This window comes from Microcebus murinus, chromosome 2, assembly GCF_040939455.1.
Source record: "Microcebus murinus isolate Inina chromosome 2, M.murinus_Inina_mat1.0, whole genome shotgun sequence".
In the NCBI taxonomy this organism is placed as follows: Eukaryota; Metazoa; Chordata; class Mammalia; order Primates; family Cheirogaleidae; genus Microcebus; species Microcebus murinus.
Genome location: NC_134105.1, coordinates 98928918 through 98951898, shown reverse-complemented (window position 1 = coordinate 98951898; position 22981 = coordinate 98928918). Strand labels below are relative to the sequence as shown.

Below are 22981 nucleotides of genomic sequence, written 5' to 3'. Positions count from 1 at the left end.
AATAAAGGAAGACCAAGCAGATGAGAAAAGCAACAGCTTTTTGTTCTGAGTTTGCTATAGCGAGGGACACAGCCACTGGCACTTGCTTTTTTTTTTTTTTTTTTTTTTGAGACAGAGTCTCACTCTGTTGCCCTGGCGTCAGCCTAGCTCACAGCAACCTCCAACTCCTGAGCTCAAGCAATCCTCCTGCCTCAGCCTCCCGAGTAGCTGGGACTACAGGCATGCGCCACCGTGCCTGGGTAATTTTTTCTATATGTATTTTTAGTTGGCCAAGTAATTTGTTTCTGTTTTTAGTGGAGACAGCGTCTCGCTCTTGCTCAGGCTGGTCTTGAACTCCTGACCTCGAGCGATCTGCCCGCCCAGGCCTCCCAGAGTGCTAGGATTACGGGGCGTGAGCCGCCCACCGGGCCGCACTGGCATTTTAGATAGACTTCAACGGCAGGCGGAGGAGCGAGAAGCTTTACAGTGGATTAAGGGAAGACTTTAGGTGCGTCCTGGTTGGAGGCTGCTGGCATGAAGCGGCTGCAGGCGGGCTAGCTAGAAGCGGGGCGTCCTGTGTGATTAGTCAGGAGTGTTTATTTGGCTTTCTCTGATTGGTCCTAAGTTGCAAGTGGGACAAAAATTGAGGGAAGCTGTCAGTTATTCATCAAGTTATAGACATTTTGAGCCGATTCTTAAAGATGTTATTGTTTGTTATTAAAGATACAGCTCGTCTTCCTACAGATCTGACTTATAGCAGATCTGGCTTCCTGGGTCATTTATCTGTAGATAAGGGGACTGATTTCCTGGGCAGGTAGCCGCAGCTTGTGGATCAGAGTTCTATTTTTATATAGGGCCTGGCCATTGTCCGTTTTTATATTCCGTCTCTGAAATGTATTAGTGCAAGAAGTCCTAACTGAGTGCCCTGGGTGTTCAGCTGCCCGTGAGCCCCAAGTTGCTCAGACTGGGGTCGCTGTCCCGACGTCTCCGGAGGCGCCGGCTTCTTTAGGCAGGCGAGGGGCAACGCCTGGCGAAGGTCATTCAGCCGCCCCCTCTGGTTCCAGAATCATCCAATATACGAGTTTCCGGCGTGAAGAACAACTGCATTTGTCGCTCTAATTGCTCCACTTTTCCAAGGCTTTGGAATTCCACAGCTGTATCGCAAAAGATTGGGGGTACTGGCTAACATTTAGTGAGAATGTACCCTCAATTAGGATATTAAAAGAAAGACTCAACTGTGTCTCTGTGGCGCAATCGGTTAGCGCGTTCGGCTGTTAACCGAAAGGTTGGTGGTTCGAGCCCACCCAGGGACGTCATAAGCCTTTTATAACATCCAAGGTGGTCCCGGTGGATTCACTCTGGTAGAGGTTAAGGCACCTTTGCTTACCCTCCTCTCATCTAGCAGCGACTTCTAAGAAATTTATAGTTGGGAGAAAGAAGTTTCTTGGACCAGGGTACATAAGAGACCTGGTGTGATCTGTGCTCAGGAACATGGGTTCTGGAGTGAAATTTTGTTTCTCTTCTTGTATGCCCTTAGGCTATTAGCAAACTTTCTGTACCTCATTTTTTTTCAACTGTAATGTGAGAATGGTAGCAATGCCTTATCTGCACAATGTGCCTGGATTTAGTAATTGCTCCATTGATGTTATCAGTAGAATCAAGATTATTATCATTATCCTTTGCATTATTATTGAAGGCTTTATTTGTTTGTTTATTACATTATCTAACCCTTTACATGTTATTTTTGAAATTAAGTTGGTTCCATAACTTTATGGTTACAAATAATGCTGCAGTCATCATCATCATATCTTTTGCCACTTGTAATAGTATTTCTATCGGGTAGAGTCTTGGAAGTACAATTGCTACATCATATATAGTTTTTTTTTACTCCAGCATATTATGGGGGTACAAATGTTTATGATACATATAATGCCTTTGCCCCACCCAAGTCAGAGTTTCAAGCGTGTCCATAGCTTGTTTGTTTGTTTTTGAGGCAGGATCTCCCTGTGTTGCCCTGGCTAGAGTGCAGTGGCTCGATCACTGCTCACTGCAACCTCAAATTCCTGGACTTAAATGATTCTCCTGGCTCAGCCTCCCGAGTAGCTATGCTGCAGGCAAGTTCCGCCATGCCCAGCTAACAGTATGTTTTTTCATTTAAGTTATAAACTCTGTAAATTTGCCTTCCATAGTAGTGCCATCAATTTATATTTTATTTTTTCAACTCAGAATCCTTTTCTTTGTACTCGTGCTAGCACAGCAAACTTTATATGCCTATGTCTATGGTATTCTAGTAAAGGGAGTGGTGCCCTCTTAACTAAGGAAGAAATACAATAGATGACATGGTGGACGTTAAGCAATTGGGTATCTCCCCATCTGCTCCTCAGCTAAACTTCCATAGTATTTTGTATATCATGTACAAATGTATTGGTTTACATGTACATGTATTTGGTTTCTGTGGTGACTTTGTCAACAAGGTCCAGAGAAGACTGGCCAGAGTCACCTCTTTAATAGCTTTGTGCCAAGCAGCTTATCCAAGAAAAGAAAAAACTTATTAATACTGGTTCCTGACATTTGTTCCTGTGTTCTTTCTTCTATAAATGGCCAGTGTGAATTAGTATGCTGTCTGCATTAGGGTTCTCTAGAGAAAAATAATCAATGATCTCTCTCTCTTTCTCTTTATTTATTTTAAGGAATTGACTCACATGATTGCAGAGGATAAACAAATAGGCAAGCAGGTTGGAGGACCAGAGAAAAGTTGCAGTTCGAGTCCAAAGGTGGTCTGCTGACACAATTCCCTCTTCTTTAGGGACAGACTTTTTTCTATTTAGATCTTCAACTGATTGGATGAGGTCCACCCACATTATGGACAGTAATCTGCTTTGCTCAAAATCTACTAATTTAAATGTTAATCTCACCCAAAACACTCCTTCACAGCAATGTCCAGAATCATATTTGACCACATATCTGGGCACCATTGCCTAGCCAAGTTGACACATAGAATCAACCATCACGTTGTCTCTATGTTATTCCTTGATAGTTTTTTGGTTTTGTTTTTTTTTTGCCATTTCCGTAAAAATGTGACTATCTGAGGCTAATTATAATAATATATATATATAATAATTATATATATAATATATCTGAGGCTATAATTATATCATAGCTAATATAATTCTGCATCTTATGGACACCCTATGCAGACCTGAACTCTTAAAGCTGTTAGCTCATGTTCCTTCAGTTCATCTGTTGGACCTCATCAGCAGAAATTGAGCTTTCTGGCTTCTTACACACTAAGTATGATTTTTAGACAAGTATTTATTTGTCTCTCATTTGCACATTGTCAATTATTTTCTCCCATCCATGGTATCAATGTGGAATTCTGGCTTTGATTTTATGAAATGAACATCTGGGGATGATCTCTGTTGAGTAGTAGTTAACAGGGATCCGTTCTCTGTTAGATGGTAGATGATGGCTAATCTAGTCTGTGAGTCTTTTTTGATTTGCTATTTGTCCTGAGGATTTTGGTATTTCCTGGTATTTGAGTCTACAGTATGGAGAAGTAGTTTATATCTTATCTATCTGATACTGGATAAAATTCCATGGGCCCAATAAATGTCAATATCTACAAAAGTGGAATATCTTTTGATCCACACAGATGATCTCCATACACAATGATTCTTCCATAATAACTCTGACTTCAATAAATTGCTTTATCTAAAGAGGATCTTAGAACAGAAAGAAAACTGAAATTCTGGCATCCAATATTCTACTTTCTGAGTAATACTTTGAAGTTCCTAAATGATAGAATAATTTCACAACTTTTTAAATGGATAAAGAAAGGAGGGAAAAGATAAATATGTCATTATAATTAGGCAATTAATTAGTATACTGTATATCCTTCAGACTTCTCCAGAGAGTAAGATAAGGTGTCTGACAACTATTTAAACCAAGATTTAACAATCTTTTAAATAACTTCAAGAACTGGAAACTAGTTCATACTTTTATTTAAAAAGGCAAAAAATTCTTTTAAAATAGATTTTTAAAAATGGATAAAATTCAGTGACAATAATGCAAATGATATATACTGAGAAGGTCCTGCTGAACTGAAAAGGATATCACAAAATTAACCAAATTTTCATCAAGGAGTCTTCTCCAAACACTTTATCATGCTTAATTTTTTCTTTTCATATATTATCACTATTTTTAATAGATACCATTGCTTCTTCTCCACTTTAAATGATGTTACTTTATATGATTAGTTCCTTTAGAATGTCTGGTAGTTTAAAGGGATTTTTCCATTATATGAATATGAATTATTTTCTGAGGAAACAAATTGGTATAATTTATTTTCTTCTGGAGTATAAACAAATTAGTTCTCTGAAAATTCAAAGGAAGCCCTGTCCAGATTAGTTTATGGATTCCAATAATCATTTACATAAATTGAAAATAAGAGAAATATCAAAAAATTATGAAAAAGTTCAGTATGTTATGAATGCATATGCATATATGTAGATCCTAGTTTATTGTATCATTTACTACCACAAGAATACACAAATCTGTTATAAAAAGTTAAAATTTATCCAAACTCACACACACACACTTACAGACAGTACATGGCACCATTCAAAGTAGAGAAAAATGTAAACAAATGTAAAGATTTGGTATTAAATCATAACTGCGTAATGGTAACTATAGACTATACCTTACTACTATCATAATTTCATTCATAGCCACCTCCTGTTACTATTGTGGTGAACTCAATTGTTGCAAATGTTGCTTAAAATGCCTTATGTTGCTAATCATCTCTGAGTGAGCAGTTCTCTCCAGTAAATTGCATATCAGAGTAAAAAGTGATCTCTCACAGATCTCGTATATGTTTCATCATATTTAGTGTGGTACTGTAAACCTTGAATAACATCATTGGACCCATATGCAGTGCCATGAGTGATTCTGGAAATGCTCCTAAGAAGAAGAAAAAAGTCATGACATTATGAGAAAAAGATTGAGGTCTGCAGCTGTGGTTGCCTGCCATTTCAGATGATTCATCTTGTAAATAGACAACATAAACTTAGGTATCAATAAATACAATAGAATACTGTATATGTCCAGGCGTGGTGGCTCACAGCTGTAATCCTAGGACTTTGGGAGGCCGAGGCTGGCAGATTGCTCAAGGTCAAGAGTTCAAAACCAGCCTGAGCGAGACCCTGTGTCTACTAAAAATAGAAAGAAATTAATTGACCAACTAAAAATATATATACAAAAAATTAGCCGATTGGTTTCATTTCTGTGAAAACTAAAAAAAAAAAAAAAAATTAGCCGAGCATGGAGGCGCATGTCTGTAGTCCCAACTACTCGGGAGGCGGAGGCAGGAGGATCGCTTGAGCCCAGTAGACTGAGGTTGCTGTGAGCTAGGCTGTCACCACGGCACTCACTCTAGCCTGGGCAACAAAGTGAGACTCTGTCTCAAAAAAAAAAAAAAAAAAAAAAAAATAACTGTAAATGCATTTTTCTTCCTTATGATGTTCTTAATAACATTTTATTTTCTCTAGTTTACTTTATTGTAAGAACAAAATATATAATACATATAACATACAAAATACGTGTTAATTGACTATTTACATTATCAGTAAGGCTTCCAGTCAACAGTGGGCTAGTAGTAGTTAGGTTTTGGGGAGTCAAAAATTATACATAGATTTTTGACTACTCACAGAGTTGATGCCCCTAAGCCCTACACAGTTTAGGGGTCAACTGTATATCAAAAAGGTAATAAATACTCAAAACTCATGACCTAATTATTTTACATTTACTATTATCTATGCTTTTAAGTTTATTGTGTCTAATGTATTTTTTCATTGTCATAAAATACACATAACAAAATTTACCATCTTAACCATTTTGAAGTGTACACTTCAGTAGCATTAAATACATTGACATTGTTGTGCTACCGTGACCACTATCTCTTTTCACAAAATTCTTTTTGTCTTACAAAACTGAAATTATTTACTACTTTATAATATCTCACCATTCTTTTTTTCTTTTAGTCACTGGCAACCACCATTCTACTTTCTGTCTCTGTGAATTTGACTACTCTAAGTACCTCATTTAAGCAGAATTATACAATATTTGTCCTTTTGTGACTGGGTTATTTCACTTAGCATAATGTCTTCAAGTTTCATCCACATTGTAGCATGTGTCAGAATTTCCTCCTTTTTTGAGACTGAATGATATTCTATTACACATACATACCACATTTTGTTTATCCAATGAATCATTGATGGACACTTGAGTTGCTTCTAATTTTTGGCTACAACAAATAATGCTGCTATGAGCATGGGTATACAAATAATCTCTGAGTCGCTATTTTTAATTCTTTTGGGTATATACCCAGAAGTAGCATTGCTGGATCATATAGTAATTCTATTTTAAATTTTTTGAGGAACTGCCATACTGTTTTTAACAGTGGTTGTACCATTTTGCATTCCCAAGAGTGCACAAGAGTGCCAGTTCCTCCCCATCCTCACCAACACTTGTTATTTTCTGGGTTTTTTGTTGTTTGCTTTTTTAAAAAATAGTAGTCATCCTAATTGGGTGTGAAGTGGTACATCTACTGTATTTATAGGGTGGAAGTATTATATCATGATGTACTACTTAGCATCCCTTTCCAACTCTATTCAGGGATGGTAGTTTAAAATTGGCCATAGTGATAGTATTAACCCAATGAAAACAGGCAAATACTACAAATGAGGACTTTATCCCCAGGAATGCTTGTTGCTAAAGACTTACCAGCACACCAGTGGAATGGAGGCCTAGGAAGTGGGAACCAAAGTTAAAGGATCCCTCCCACTCCTGCTGTACCTGTGACTTTCTTCACAGTCTCAGCTGTTATGTCACTAAAAACCACAGCTTGTATTTTCCATGCATTCCCTCCCCACTGTGGCCTAGATTATAACAGGGTCTGTCACAGGCCATTTTCAATGGCTTTGTGGCAGCCCAGGCAACTCTATCAAGATTTGAGTGAAAGAATAAAGAAATCCAGTAGGTTTACAAGTCAGCAGCACATTAAGTTTCTATTACTCACAGTCAAAGAAATTAATAAAATATTTTCAGGACTTGGACAAACTGAAGAGTAATCTGCAGAGCCAGAATGAAATTCAAAACAGACATTGGCAAAGTATATTTATAGAGATTAAAAGAAAAAAATGCAAAACAGTCCTACAAGTAGCAAAGTTGGGTAGAGGTAGGAGTTTGGAAGGTTGAAATTGACCTCATGTTAAATGAAACCCCAACATGTTGCTACTACAAAGGAAAGGAAGTCAATATTGCATTGGGATATATTAGTTATTATGGAATGAAAAGGTAAGACATCATTACGCTAAATTTATTAGTCCTACTTAGAGTATTATACTGCAGTTTGGTCACCATGCTCTTGAAAGAATGGTGAAAACCTGGAGAGTTCCCAAAAAGGAACAGAAAGAATCACTAGAACTTTACAATATTCATTTAAGAAAAGGCACAAGAATTATTTTTACTGAAACTGTTTTCAAGAAAATAAAAGGTGCTGAGAAAATGTTTTGATGTTTTCTATGCAAAGCGAGATTGAACAAGGAGCAATATGCTATTTTGGTGGGCGGGGGGAGTTAAGGAATTGATTGATTGGTGGTATCAGCCAAAGGATACACAGATATTAAAATGGAGCAATGAGAGAGACATCCTCTATGATAGCCTTCCTCCAGGAAGACACAGGCAGCCTTGTGTTGAGTGTGGGAGGCCATTGGAAGGCAGGGCTTCCTCGGGTTCTAGAGAGACCTCCACATTCTAATTCTATGATTGTGATTTGAGGCCCGGCATCCTCAGTCTTCCTATAGCACTACTGTTGATGTCCAGTGCCTTGGGATTGGAGCTCTGGTATCTCAACATTTTTTAGACTTCATGACTCTCAAAACTTGTGAGTGATAAAAATGCTTCCTGCCTTCTGAAGGGACACTCCCTGGGAACTTCAAGAGTCAAAAATACTCACCCCTTAGCCCAGTTTAAACCCCATTTGTTTCCATTCATTCATTTCATTTGTTTGCCTGTTTTTTCTTCTATAACACCCTTCTCTTCCTCCTAATGACATCTCCCCCTACTTGCTGCATCTTCCCTTTGCCCAGTGGGTTGCCAGGATGTTCTCCAAGGGGGCACATTGTAGGCTTCACCCTTTACTTCCTTGTAGGCTCTGCTCTTGAGAGTCTGTGCTCCTGTGGGATCTCCTTTAATAATCGACTTCTTCAAACTGTATTTTTTTTTTCAGTTTCTTTAGGTAGCTTTGGAGAAAAACCTGGCTATTGTGGAGACCTAGACACGTTTCTTCTCCATCCTTCCTTTCAAAGGAGTCTGTAAGAGAGCTCTTCATGAGAAAATGAAGGCTGGGATGATGCATCAGCACTTAGAGAAGAAGGGACCTGCTGAGAAGGGAATGAACGAGCAGAAGACTCAGCCCGGGGAAGCAGGATTGTCCTCTGTGTCCCACAGTGGGTAAGAGACTCTACTCAGAGCCTTCCACTGCCAGAGTTAAGTCGTTGCTGTCACAGCAGTTTTCAGGCTCTGCACCCAGGCTCTGTATCTTAATTGCAGGGCTTTCTCTTAAGACATTCCTGGAAATTCTTTAGAGAAAAGTCTATAAAATCCTTATTACTGATTATATTAATCAGAACAATTTGGTTTTATGCTAACAATGCATATATTCACCAAATGTATGGTCTTCATGACTACTTGAGCTGGAAATCTTTCAGTGTTGTGAGTGATGCCTCTCCTGGATTGACAGAAACACGTAACCATCTCCTGTCACCTCAGATATTTGGTGATGCTGCACCGTCCCATTGCCCGAGGAGGTAGATTTATACAAAAGCCCCTCCATCTCCACTCCATTATCTATGGACATTTATGTTCCTGGTTTTTGGAATGGCAATTTTGATAAGCTCAATTTTTAAAATAAGCTTACAAAATTGCCAAATAGTGGCCTGTTGGCTAGATTTTTCAGTCTGTCCTTAATGGCTGTTTTGCTATAGCTTTTTGGAGGCACTCAAATAATATGGGGTTAATCCATTACACAATTGCCTGTGAGCACCAGGTACTGAAATACTAACTTATCACTAATTTTCATAGCGATTGGGGCACAGCTTGGAAGGTGATTCAAATTCTGCTTCATGCCTCATTTAGTCACTGCCCAAGATGTACCACTTAAATTTCACTGCCCCAGAGAATATTAGAGCTAAAATAACTCTAGGGTCAGATAATCCCATTTCCTCATTTCAGAACTGAGAACACTTAGGCCCAAAGAGACAGTTACTTGATTAAGTTGCATGATAGCCTTTGGCAAAAGTAACAGAGTCCTGGAGCCTAGGTGCACAAATCCTACACTACACCCACTTTGTCAAATATATTTTTCAAAATTATACTCTTGTGACTGTTTTTTATTTAATAGACTTTATTTTTTAGAATAGTTTTAAGTCCACAGCAAAATAGAGCAGAAAGTACAGAGAGTTCCCATATACCTACCCCGCCCCTGCACCAGCGCAGCCTCCCCCACTGTCAACATCCTGAACCAGAGTGTGGTACCTGTTACAATTGCCCAGCCTACACTGACACATCATTGTCACCCAAAGTCCGTAATTTACATTATGTTTCTCTCTTGGTGTTGTACATTCTATGGGTTTTGACAAAAGTATAATGACATATATCCACCTTTATAATATCATGTAGAATATTCACTGCCCTCAAAGTCCTCTGTGCTCTGCCTATTAATCCCTCTCTTCCCTTTAACTCCTGGAAACCACTGATCTGTTTACTGTCTCCATAGTTTTGTTTGTTGTTTTTGTTTTTTTTTTTGATACAGAGTCTCACTCTGTTGCCCAGGCTAAAGTGCTGTGGCGTCAGCCTAGCTCACAGCACCCTCCAACTCCTGGGCTCAAGCGATCTTCCTGCCTCCCAAAATCAGCCTCCCAAATAACTAGGACTACAGGCATGCACCACTAAATTTTTCTGTATATTTTTAGTTGTCCAGCTAATTTCTTTGTATTTTTTTAGTAGAGACGGGGTCTCGCTCTTCCTCAGGCTGGTCTCAAACTCCTGACCTTGAGCGATCCACTTGCCTACATCTCCCAGAGTGCTAGGATTACAGGCGTGAGCCACCACACCTGGTATGTCTCCATAGTTTTGACTTTTCCAGAATATCATGTAGCCAGAATCATACAGTCTGTAGCCTTTTCAGATTGATTTCTTTCATTTAGTAATATGCATTTAAGTTTCTCCCATGTCTTTTCATGGCTTCATAGCTGATTTCTTTTTAGTACCAAGTAATACTCATTGTCTAGATGTACCAAAATTTATCCATTCACCTACTGAAAGACATCTTGATTACTTCCAAGTTTTTGCAATTATGGAGAAAACTACTATAAACATCATGTGCAGGTTTTTGTGTGGACATAAGTTTTCATTCATTTGGGCAAATACCAAGGGATGTCATTGCTAGATCATATGGTAAGAGTAAGTTTAGTTTTGTAAGAAACTGCCAAACTGTCTTCAAAAGTGGTTGTACCATTATCATTACCACCAGCAGTGAATGAGACTAGTTGATACTCCACATTGTCACTAGCATTTGGTGTTATCAGAGTTCTGGATTTTGCCATTCTAATAGATGTGTGGTGGTATCTCATTGTTGCTTTAATTTGCAATTCCCTAATGACATATGATGTTGAACATCTTTTCATATTCTTATTTGCCATCCGTGCATCTTCTTTGAGGAGGTATCTGTTCAGGTTTTTTGCCCATTTTTTAAACGAGTTGTTCATTTTCTTATTTTTGAGTTTAAGAGTTCTTTATGTATTTTGGATAATAGTGATTTATCAGATCTGTCTTTTGCAAATATTTTCTCCAAGTGTGTGGTTTTTCTTCTTATTCTCTTGACAGTATCTTTTGTAGAACAGAAGCTTTTAATTTTGGTGAAGTCCATATTATCAATTATTTTTTTCATGGATTGCACTTTTGGTTTTGTATCTGAAAAGTCATCACCAAACCCAAGGTTATCTAGATTTGCTGCTGTGTTATCTTTTAAATGTTTTTTTTATAATTTTGTATTTTACATTTAGGCCTATGATCCATTTTGAGTTAGTTTTTATAAAAAATGTAAGGTCCATGTCTAGATTCATTTATTTGCATGTGGATGTCCAACTGTTCTTGCGCCATTTGTTGAAAAGACTATCTTTTCTCCATTATATTGCCTTTGTTTGTTTGTCAAAAATCAATCTGCTACATTTTGTGGGTCTGCTTCTAAGCTTTCTGTTCTGTTACACTGATTTATTTGTCTATTCTTTCACAAATACCACACTGTCTTGCTTACTATAGCTTTGTAGTAAGTCTTAAAGTCAGGTAGTGTCAGTTCTCTGACTATTCTCTTTCAATATCACGTTGGCTACTCTGGGTCTTTTGGCTCTCTCTATAAACCTTAGAATCAGTTTGTTGATATCTTCAAAATAACTTACTGAGATTTTGATTGATATTGCATTGAATCTTTAGATCAAATTGGGGAAAATTGACATCTTGACAGTATTGAGTTTTCCTATCGATGAACATGGAATACCTCTCCATGTATTTAATCCTTCTATGATTTTCTTCAAAAGAGTTTTGTAGTTTTTCTCATATAAATCTTGTACATATTTTGCTAGATTTATACCTAAGTATAATATTTTGGGGGGTACTGATGTAAATGATGTGATCTTTTTAATTTCAAATTCTACTTGTTCATTGCTGGTATATAGGAAAATGATTGACTTTTTTTGTTGGTTTTTTTTTTTTTTTTTTGAGACAGAGTCTTGCTCTGTCAACTGGGCTAGAGTGCCATGGTGTCAGCCTAGCTCACAGCAACCTCAAACTCCTGGGCTCAAGCGATCCTTCTGCCTCAGCCTCCCAAGTAGTTGGGACTACAGGCATGTACCACCATGCCCAGCTAAGTTTTTCTATACATATTTTTAGTTGGCCAATTAATTTCTTTCTATTTTTAGTATAGATGGAGTCTCACTCTTGCTCAGGCTGGCTTCGAACTCCTGACCTTGAGCGATCCTCCTGCCTCAGCCTCCCAGAGTGCTAGGATTACAGGCGTGAGCCACCACGCCCAGCCACACATAGAGACTGTTTTTATTTTTCTTCCTTCCTTCATTCCCCCTACCATATTCAGGTCACTAAACATGTGCTAGAATTCAGTGTGGGGCCTCCTTTGGAGAGACTCTCAAGTACCTTCTGCTATAGCATAATAACTTATCAGCCACCCCTTTTCACTTTTATTTCTTCTTTCTTTCCACTTTAGGAAATATCATTCTTTGATCCAGGATCAGGCTCGAGAGTTGACCCATCTACGGCAGAAGATGAGGATTGGGAAAGCAGTCTCTTCCCTTCTCATCCAGCATGTCAAAAACACAGTAAAAACCTTTGAGGAACTACTCAGCAGCAATAGCATTGACCACTACATGGAGCAGCACTTCCGTGAGCAGCTGGCCAAAGGCAGCCAGCTGGCAGAGAGCCTTGCCAGCAAATTCAGCACTGGTAAGAGTCGGCCACACAGCTTGGGAAGACTTTCAGTCCTTCTCAAGGTCCTAGGCTCACACAAGCCCACATCTATCTGCAAGTCCTGCTTTGTAATCACCACATTGGGTCAGGACAGGCTGGTGAGGAGCTCCAAAGAGAAACACAAGAAGTTGAAGATGCTGTGATGATCGTCAGCACCTCCAACCCTCATAGAATACGGCCATCAGGGCAGGAGGCATCTCTAGGGGTGATGGCATTTATTTGAAACTAATGGCAGAAAGAAAGAAAGAGTAGGGGCAGCTGGTTGTTGTGAAGGACCCTGAACTAGAAATCCTAAGACCCTTGCTCTAGCTTATATGTATTCATTATTCACTCTGGGTAGCTTAATATCTCTTTTGATTTGTTTCCTCACCTAAAAAATTAGATCAAATTATGCCAGCCCCTGAAGGTTTCATAGTAATTATTATAAGGATCAAGCAAGTAACCTTAATCAGTAACTTCAAAGAAATGATAATCGTGCTGATTTTGGCATGGTTTAGGCACTGTGCATACCAACTTGTGGGAGCATTAGTTATTTCAGGAGCTTTTACATATAATTTTCCCTGGAGCACCTGAGGGCACATAGTAACAGAAGGCTTGAGGCCACTGTGGTGTTTCCTTATGGCAGATGCAGAGGCAGGACAGGGATGTCTGTCATCCCCTTAGAGAAAAGAGTAAGTTCTACATGAAAGCTGTTGTGTGACACATAGCCATGGGTCTGGGGTGCCAGCTCTCTGCCACCACTTGGAGGCTCTGGCTGGAATGGGCCAAAGGACAGTTGGATAAGTTTCCCATAATCTGTGGGGAAAAGACATATTTAGCGTTTTGCTGTGACTCAGGGCAGAGCAAGAAGAAATGATGATCTCTGTGGTGGGCTCAGGAAAACCTACCAGGCAAGCTCTCTAAAGACTCAATCCAAAATCTGGGAAAATTCAGAGAATCCTGGACTCAAGCATCATGCAGCCATGTCTCTGATCCCAAATAGAACCAAGTGTTTGTTTGCAATCTAGGAAATGAGACTTGCTTAAATTATGACTGGTCCTATTTGAATTTGGTTTTCAGATGACTATACAAGTAAGAAGGATCAAGCAGGACGGGCGCCCCTGACCCTCAGGTAACTCCAGATTTTCAGGGGCAATGAAAGATTTTATCTGGTAAAGCATCAGAAGCAAAGGCCAGAAGAAAAAAAAATAGCTTATTGTATTATTTTATTTATTCACCAAACCATTATGTATCCTTAGTGACAGGTAATGTTATTTCCCATTTTTAAAAAATGTATTATTATTCTGGTTACCATTCTCACATTAATTCACCCACTTAGTAATATAAAGCAGCTCTAACCTTACTATCCAGGTCTTACGAGTTTCCTGAACCCTCAGGGATCACCTTTGATTTCCCCTGACTGTTTAAAGGCCAGGATAAGATTTTATCTGGTTTCTTTAAGGGTGACCCAGGGAGTACTGGCAGATGTTAAATAGCTACAAATTTTCCTTGCAAACAAAGGTTTCTACCATACGTATCTCTATACTTATGGGAGGAGGTCTAGAAACTGCAAGACATCTGGGAGGCTACATTGCCTTTGCTTCAGGGACTAGTTTTAAATGGGCTATTACAAATACTATATAACAGGTTATGTTCGCAGAGTGAATTGAACTCTTCGGGGCCTCTGGGTGTCTCGTGAAGGAAGCCCGAGTGTTATTTAAAGGGCCTGATGGTTCTTCTCTTTTCCTCAGGATGTTTGTGGCCGATGCACTGGACACTTCTGCTCTCCCGGCCCCTCCCCCACTCCCTCCATCCTCTACCCCTAAACTGAAATGAATTTTTGGGCTGCTTCTCTGAAGGAATGATCTTCTTAACCTCTCCTTGGCTTCTCCCGTGAGCCTCCAGATCACTACAGCTGTGGCATTCAAGTGACATTTATTTTTCCTTGTCTCTTTCTTACCCCACCAGTATCTTAAGGGAGATACATAAGAAGAGCAAAGTGAGGGAATTCCTAGAGACCAAGCAGGATGCCGGGTCCCAGATTGGCTCCAGCAGCCATGCCCAGTCTGCCGCCCACTGGGCCCGCAGCAGCACTTGCCCATGGCTCGGTGAGCAGGAAGCGCATCCTGCGGTGGATGCCGTCAGTGAGTACCCACACACTCCAGTTTCTGGGTGCCAAGGGGAGGCATGTTTGCGGCCAGGCCCTATAGATCCACTGTGATGTCCCTGGTTGAGCACAGCTCTGGGACCCAGTGCCAAGCAAAGTCCCCACGGGTGTCAGGTAGCTTTTCTCCATTCCTAGTCTCCTATGTCATTGGTCTGGCACATACATGGTATTGGACTTGAGGGGGGAAGGGTCACGAGTTGGGAAGGAGAGGGAAGGAGGAAATAGTCCTTCAACACGATCATGTTATCTTCAGACCAGGGACATGAAAGTGACTAACATTGTGTCTCTAATCCTAGAATCCTTGGGGTAAATAGCCATGGTTTCTGTTTTCTGTTCACCACTCAATATTCTTTATCATTTGTGGATTTACAGATCCCATCATCATCCTAATAATTCTTCTGTAATATCCTCTAAGCTATCAATAACTGGGACATGTCATGAGGTTCAAGCTGAGTCTTTCACCAACCCCACCAGTATGGTCCCCCACCCCAAATTCCCCAAAGAAGGCCCTTGGCAGCCTTGGTAGAGATGGGAGAACGAGAGTAAGTTTTAAATCAAACCTTCATTTTCTCCTACTCAGTTTTCTCTTTAATTTCCCTCCTGAGAAAAGTGTCCAAAATTTTAGGCAACTATGAGTCAAGTCCTAATGTGGGCAATGCCAAAAAATCATCCTTAGTCCCGGGCTATGTCTGGTTTCTTTTTTCCTAAATTAACAATTTTAGGCAGTGAATGGGCTATAATGGGTTTTGACCTGGTGCTATTCCTGTTTCTCATTTTACCCCGAGCAGTAAAGCAGCAAAATGTCTCCCTTAGGATTACAGCACCCAAGGAAATTCACATTTACTGAGTACCTATTATGGTCACATTATTGGCCGCTATACATTGTTGTCTCATTTAATTGCCCTAGTGATTCCCTCAAGCAGGTGGTCATGTCCTGGCTTTACAGCTGAGGGCTCAGAGGCTCAGCAAAGTCAAAAGACTTGCGGAAGACAACCCAGCTTGGGGCAACATTCACTTCAGTCTACCTGACTCAAAGCCCAGGCTCTGTTCACTGCACTCTGCAGCCTGAGCCGCATCAGGGACTACATAGAGAGGGTGCTCACCCCTTCCCAGCACCTCTTTTCTCAGGCTTCTGGAGCCGGTGGTTTTCCCATTCCTTTCTTTCTGTCCCATGTGCCCAATACAAAGTTCTGGCCTCTACAAACAGTACAAGACAAGGGCCCAAAGGACATGGTCATGTTCTCAGAGCATCATTAAGCTGTGAGATGCCATGTAGTTTCTGATTCTACAATCCCCCAAGTAAGAGTACCCCAGATATTGTTTGGACAGGAGCCAGACAATGTGAACTGTATTTAAAAATTATTTTTGCAGGCCGGGCGCGGTGGCTCACGCCTGTAATCCTAGCTCTCTGGGAGGGCGAGGCGGGCGGATTGCTCAAGGTCAGGAGTTCAAAACCAGCCTGAGCAAGAGCGAGACCCCGTCTCTACTATAAATAGAAAGAAACTAATTGGCCAACTGATATATATATTAAAAAAAAAATTAGCCGGGCATGGTGGCGCATGCCTGTAGTCCCAGCTACTCGGGAGGCTGAGACAGAAGGATCGCTTGAGCCCAGGAGTTTGAGGTTGCTGTGAGCTAGGCTGACGCCACGGCACTCACTCTAGCCTGGGTAACAAAGCGAGACTCTGTCTCAAAAAAAAAAAAAAAAAATTATTTTTGCAGTGTTGTGAGCTATTCTAGGTGGGATCCAAATCACCACTTGCCTTACACAGACTCCCTCAGCTTCAGTAGAAGTGCAGAATCAATTGAGGCAGGAAACACCAGGAATGGCAGCAACGCTGCCTAGGTTCTTGCACATTGTCCAGAACTGGGGGGTGTTTTCCCTACCTGTGCCAACAACCTCAACATAGAACAATCCCATGAAGAATTAGCTGGGCTGTTGCTGGTGAGGACATAGACTATTAAGTAAGTAGCCAACTGTTCCCAGACCATCAAAATGCTTCATCCCGTCACTCTCTTGACTCCTAAAATTAGCAGTGAGTCCTGCTGTTAGAGGAAACATTGCTCGAGTACCTCCCTGGGGTCGTTCTGGCATTGGGAGTCATAGAGGGGGCTGGGAGAGGGGTCCCTGTAGTTTTCCTGTGTGTGCACTGTGACCCTCAGATATTATATCCAACCACTATTTCTTGATGTCATGGTCCAGGAGATGCCAGTAACATTGGGGTAAAACTTATAGTCCCTGGGAAATGAGTCTTCATCTAACTGATATTCAACAGTAGGCTTGGGATCACTGATATCTACCTAGTCTTCATTCCCTGGATTACTTTATTGGTTTTCTAGGGGCTCCAAAACAAAGTATCACAAACAAGGTATCTTGAAACAACAGAAATTTATTCTCTCACATTTCTGGAGTCTAGAAGTCTGAAATCAAGGTGCCATCAGGAAGCCATACTCCCTCTGAAGGCTCTAGAAGAATCCTTCCTTGCCTCTTCCTAACTTCTGGTGGCTTCTGAGAGTTTCCTTGGCTTACAGACATGTCACTGCAATCTCTGCCTCTGTTGTCACGTGGTCTTCTTTCCTGGGTGCCTCTTTATTTCTTTCTCCTCTCATAAAGACATCAGTCAAAAAAAAGATGAACTAGCCCCTCTTGTATTATCCTGGCTAGAGCTAGAGCCCATTCTTCTAAGTGAAGTATCCCAAAAATGGAAAAACAAGCACCACATGTACTCACCATCAAATTGGTACTAATCAATCAGCACTTATGTGCACATATGGATGTGACATTCACTGGGGATCGGGCAGGTGTGGGGAGTGGAAGGGATGGGTATATTCACACCTAATGGGTGTGGTGCGCACTGACTGGGGGATGGGCAGGCTTGTAGCTTTGACTCAGGGGGTGCAAAGGCAATTTATGTGACCAAAGCGATTGTGCCCCCGTAATATTCTGAACTAATAAAAAAAAAAAAAAGACATCAGTCATGTTGGATTTAAGGACCACCTCAATCTGGTATCATTTCATCTTAACTAATTACATCTGCAAAGACCCCATTTACAAATAAGGTCATATTCTGAAGTTTTAGGTGGATATGAATTTTTGGAGGATGCCATTCAGCCCACTATAATTGCTTTTAAAACACTTTATTTATGACTTCCCTGTTTGTTTCTCATGGACATTCCTTTCTGGACAGATGTCAGCCACGCTGTTCCTGCTGACTCAGCTGCATTGCCCAGCAGTCACCCAGGAGCCAGGCCTGCCCAGACCTTCTGTCCTCCACGTGGCACCACCCAGCTGAGCAGGACACCAGAACATGGCAGCAGTGGCCCGTGGGAAGAGATGAGGCCTCAAAAAATGAATGCATCTGGGGACCTAGCCTCCTTCTCCTCTTCGTATTGGCCCAACTCCAAATCCTCTGGTAAAACACAAAGGAGCAGTTGGTGAAATAGAGCTAGCTGACAAGAATGACACATTCCTTTCCTGGTCAGAGATTTTTTATTCCTCTGTTAGAACCTGGCTCACAGAAGATGAGGGACAATGTCCTATAAGTCTGCCAGAGAATGAGATTCCAGCTCAGTGCCAGTTCTTTACAAGTGTCTTTTCTTGCTACCCTCCGACCCCACCCCCACCCCCACCTCCATCCCCGGCAACCTGGGAACTCACTCTGGGCAGGAGAAGAATGGAAGGGAAAGGGAAGGGGTCACTCAGATGTGCTCTGCAGGGAAGATGAGTTACCTCACATTCACATGCTCCTTTCTCTGTGTGCTACAACTTTCCTAGGCCTAGATTTAGACTGTTCTAGAATACTAAGCTCAGACTTCCATGGGGAAGGTCTTCCTTAGGTCAAGAACTACTGTGGGATGGGAAACTATTTCTACATGGTCACCCACTCCTGCACCCTCACATACTCTCTCTCTCTCTCTCTCTCTCTCTCTCTCTCTCACACACACACACACATCCACACACATGCACACATACACAGTGCAAACAACAACACGCCAATTTTGCCCTCTGAAATTTTGCTTGTGGATTTGGAGCCAGGCATCCTGGTGCCCTGTGGCTAGGGCTGCACCAGTGGAGAGGAATGGCTTGAAGCAGCTCAGTTTCTGGATCCCAGTTAGTATAACAATAAGACATTTTAAATTCTCAGAGAAAAACTTGACCCTAACAAAATGTCCCAGTGGATAAAGCCTATTCTTGGCCTTTTTCTCCCCTGCGTGCATCTTTTTCCTTCCTCGGAGTTTGTTCCCTTCTATCCTGTTCCTCCTTCAGGTCCTAACACCTCCCAGGCCCTTCCATGTTCCTCTTCCCCAAAATTGGTTAAAGGAAAACATTTAGTATCACTTACTATTCACACCTGATTTAATCTCCTATGCATTTACCTTGCTCCTTCTCTCCAAGAGTAGGTCAAGGTTAAAGGTTGTTCGGTCAGGAATCATCAGGTAGGATGGGTATGAGGTAGAGAGGTATGAGGTAAAGATGGATGGTCAGCAGTCATACCGAGGAGGTAGACAATCTTTCCCATTGCTAGGTCAGTCCAACCCAGAGGCACAGTTCCCACCCCTGTGGTTCCAGCCCAGTGTCCTCTCCCTTAGATGTACTCAGCCTCTGTCAAAGGAAGCCCTACGAAGTTCCTTCACAGGGAGCCATCTTGTTGAAAGTCCAGAAACTCTTAAATAAAGTTGCCTGGTGTTTTCTGGATGCCCAGGGGAGGAAGTTGACAGAAGGGTAGGGATAGGCAGGGATCTTGCAGAGAGACCCCAGGCAGGCCCCACAGCTGCCCAGGGACAATCAGGCTTCCCCATCCCCTACCTCTCCCATGTCTTGGTGATATGCAACAGGGGCCGACCTGCTGGAAAAGAACCTTGCTGAGATCCAGAACCTGCGCCAGCGCCTGGAGGAGTCCGTCTGCGTTAACGATCGCCTGCGGGAGAGGCTGGAGCGTGTGCTCAGCAGCGCTGACCCCGGAAAAAGTAGGAAAGGCTGAAATCTTCTGTTTCTGTCCACATGTAGGCAGGCTCAAAAGGGTGTATAGGTTCTTGGGACAGAAGTTTATAGTTATAAAGCACATTGATGTGCATTAATTTCACTTGTTCCTTACAATTAGTTCAGATGGGGAGGCAGGGAAGGTACCTTGTCCCCACTTTATAAAAGAAAGAGTGGCTTGCCCCAAGCAGGGCTAGGTCTCATTCTCAGGGCTGTCTGATGTGATGCCCTTTCTTGTAACTCCTTATACCACCTGGTGCTGTTCTTGGGCTGATGGCCTGACTGGCAAGTGGTAGCCCCAAGGTTTCTGCGGTGCCCTCTTGAACAGAAGGAGGGCCATATCCCACCTTCATGCCACTATCACATGCTATAGGTGCCACCTGCCACTTTTCTTCTGTGAATGGCCCTTATTCCTACACTCTTCACCCTGAATGCTTTCACTTGGAGACCAATTCTTCCACACCCCTTCTCCTCCCTTGTTAAGGCCAAAAAGAATGATGACAAGGGCCCTGACAACATCACAACAGCAGCCACTCGGGGGAAAGACTCTGATCCATACCCGCAGCCATGGCGTGTGAGAGTGTGTGGCCCACTGTGGTATGCCCAGCAAAAACTGAGACTTGGCCATGTCACACTGCTGTCCCAGTGCATGAGGCCACTAGATATTCTGCTAAAACTTTGGTGGGCACAGGAAAGTATGTTTTGGAAAGTAGCCACTACCCAAATGTGTGACTTGTCTGGGTTATTTTTATTCTCTGTGACAGTATCCGCCTCTGTCTTCCCTGGGTAGGACCCAGATTCTGTATTCCAGCTCTGCAATAAGAAAGGGCCGCAGGGAAGCAAACTGGAGTTTTCAGACTTACAGAGGGAAAAACCAAAGCTGAGATCAATTCCATATCCCTGTCTTTCTGCAGCAAAACCCAATTGGAGAGCAGAGGTAGATAGTACAAAAAGTGCCTAGACCCACATAACTCAAAACTATAATAGCTATATTCAATCTAGATAAGACTACTTCTTATAAAATCCCACCTATACATTCCCAGACTCCTGGTCCCAGGAGTAAATAGTTTTGGAAAATCTACACTTCATGTAGAAATCCCTTTCCCCATCTTTGCAGATAACTAGGGAGTCACTGGTTATCAACTAAACAGCAACTTGGTTTCTCTCTCCCTGCCTTTCCCACTTCTAGCTGAGTGTGAACCAGGAGGGGAAGGAATATCAGTTTTTATTTGGCTCAGTGAGTGAAGAGAACTCCCTAAGTCCCTCTGGAACTTCATTACAGCTCTCTCTCTCTCTCCCCCCTAGGTACTGCTCAGTCAGCCCCAGATGTCTCTCTCAAAGCCCCTCGTTCATATACTCAGAGTCACTCTTCTGACTTTTATCAGGACATTCTGTGACAGCTGGTGGGCCTAGAAGAATGTTCTCCAGAACTTTCCCAGCCCTACCCAACAGCATTCTTGGTTGCAAACTTGGAGGCATCAGACATTATCTTTAAATGAACAGATCAAATTAATAAATTATTATTTAAAATGATTGTTTACATATATTTGTTGAACACCACTAAAATTTGTGTAGGAAAGAATAAAACCCAGTATGGCCTGGAATTCATCAGAAAATTTAGAGGAGAAATTAGTTTTCTCTGTTTCAGAAGACTAGAATGAAAAAGCCACTGCTGGGGGAAGGTAAGAAATATTGATAGTAGAGATATAGAATTCCTATATTCCTATTACATGGTTGGAAAGAACAGAAAACCAATCCTCTGTGAAAAGATAGCAGGATGAAATCTGAATCTTTTAAAATGAGAACAATTTACCAGACCCAGATGAGCTCCATTCAAGAGAATGACAGAACCTGCTTCTCAATGGGAATAAGTATTGAGAAGTTATGAAGATCACAGTTGCTTACCGGGCACAGTGGCTCATGCCTGTGAGCCTAGCACTTTGGGAGACCAAGGCATGAGGATTGCTTGACAACAGTAGTTCAAGACCAGCCAGAGCAACATAAAAAAACCCTCTCTCTACAAAAGATAGAAAAAATTAGCCAGGTATGTTGGCGTGCACCTATGGTCTCTACTATTAGGGAGGCTGAGGCAGGAGGATCACTTGAGTCGGAGGTTGCAGCGAGCTATGAGGATGCCACTGTACTCTAGCCAGGGTGACAGAGCAGACCCTATCTCAAAAAAAAAAAAAAAAAATCACAGTTGCCGAAAGCCTGAAAAATAGCAACTTGTCAAAAATTTTAAATTATGAAAATTTTATTTTGATCTTTTGCAAACTAAGAATAGACTAATATTAGACAGTATGTAAAAGCACCTAGAAAAGATAGGCACTGATAGCCAGAATGACTCACTAAGAGCAAGTTAAGTGACATTAAATTAGAAGGTCAAAGGAAGTGCCCACAGAGTTGAGCCAAGGGTAAAAATTAGTCCTGGGTGCTCTACATTCATCCTGGTATAACTCGGTTTAAGAATACTTTGGGGCTGGGTGCGGTGGCTCACGCCTGTAATCCTAGCACTCTGGGAGGACGAGGCAGGAGGATCACTCAAGGTCAGGAGTTCGAAACCAACCTGAGCAGAGTGAGACCCATCTCTACTAAAAATAGAAAGAAAAGAATTGGCCAACTAAAAATATATAGAAAAAATTAGCCGGGTATGGTGGTGCATGCTTGTAGTCCCAGCCACTTGGGAGGCTGAGGCAGGAGGATCACTTGAGCCCAGGAGTTTGAGGTTGCTGTGAGCTAGGCTGATGCCACAGCACTGTAGCCTGGACAACAGAGTGAGACTCTGTCTAAAAAACAAATAAACAAAAAAAGAATACTTCTGGATGCCAACGTTTTTCTAAGAGATATATTTTAGCTAGAGTTTTCATAGGATGATAAAGGAAAATTTTATGAAGAAAATCTACCTGAGGAAAAAATTCTGTATTAATATAGTATTATCAAATATTTGAATGGCTGCTATGTGGAATTGAAATTAGACTTTGTGTATGAAGTTACAGGACAGAATGAACACCAGTGGGTAGACTTGATCAAGAGAGAAATTTCTACCAACTGGAACTGTCTCAATAACAGAAGCAGCATGCCCCACTGTGGAGGGAGCTCATTGTTTGTCCCTGGAAGTGTTCAAGACCAGAATGGGTGTCTCTTCAGGAGGAAGGTGTCAGAGGGAATCCCTGAAAGAAGAGCTTGCTGAACTAGGTACCTTAGAAACAATCCAACTGTAGGTTTTCTATGATTTTTTAATCAATATTTGTGGCTTGGTCTTTTATTTATTTATTTAT

At 41.5% G+C, this 22981-nt stretch overlaps 1 protein-coding gene and 1 non-coding gene across 2 annotated transcripts in view; both read left to right on the top strand.

The window, feature by feature from the left end:
• LOC105865512 (myomegalin) overlaps nucleotides 1–21233 on the top strand; it is a 28441-nt gene extending 7208 nt beyond the window's left edge. The window contains exons 3-9 of the mRNA XM_076000065.1: nucleotides 8346–8490; nucleotides 12317–12552; nucleotides 13636–13687; nucleotides 14524–14699; nucleotides 17911–18135; nucleotides 19559–19690; nucleotides 21009–21233. Coding sequence (XP_075856180.1) covers nucleotides 8375–8490; nucleotides 12317–12552; nucleotides 13636–13687; nucleotides 14524–14699; nucleotides 17911–18135; nucleotides 19559–19690; nucleotides 21009–21100 — 1029 coding nt within the window. The 5' untranslated portion in view covers nucleotides 8346–8374 and the 3' untranslated portion in view covers nucleotides 21101–21233. The remainder of the gene's footprint in view (nucleotides 1–8345; nucleotides 8491–12316; nucleotides 12553–13635; nucleotides 13688–14523; nucleotides 14700–17910; nucleotides 18136–19558; nucleotides 19691–21008) is intronic.
• On the top strand, nucleotides 1219–1292 carry TRNAN-GUU (transfer RNA asparagine (anticodon GUU)). Its single transcript has one exon. It is a non-coding gene; the product is annotated as a tRNA-Asn (tRNA).
• Nucleotides 21234–22981: the final 1748 nt, after the last annotated feature.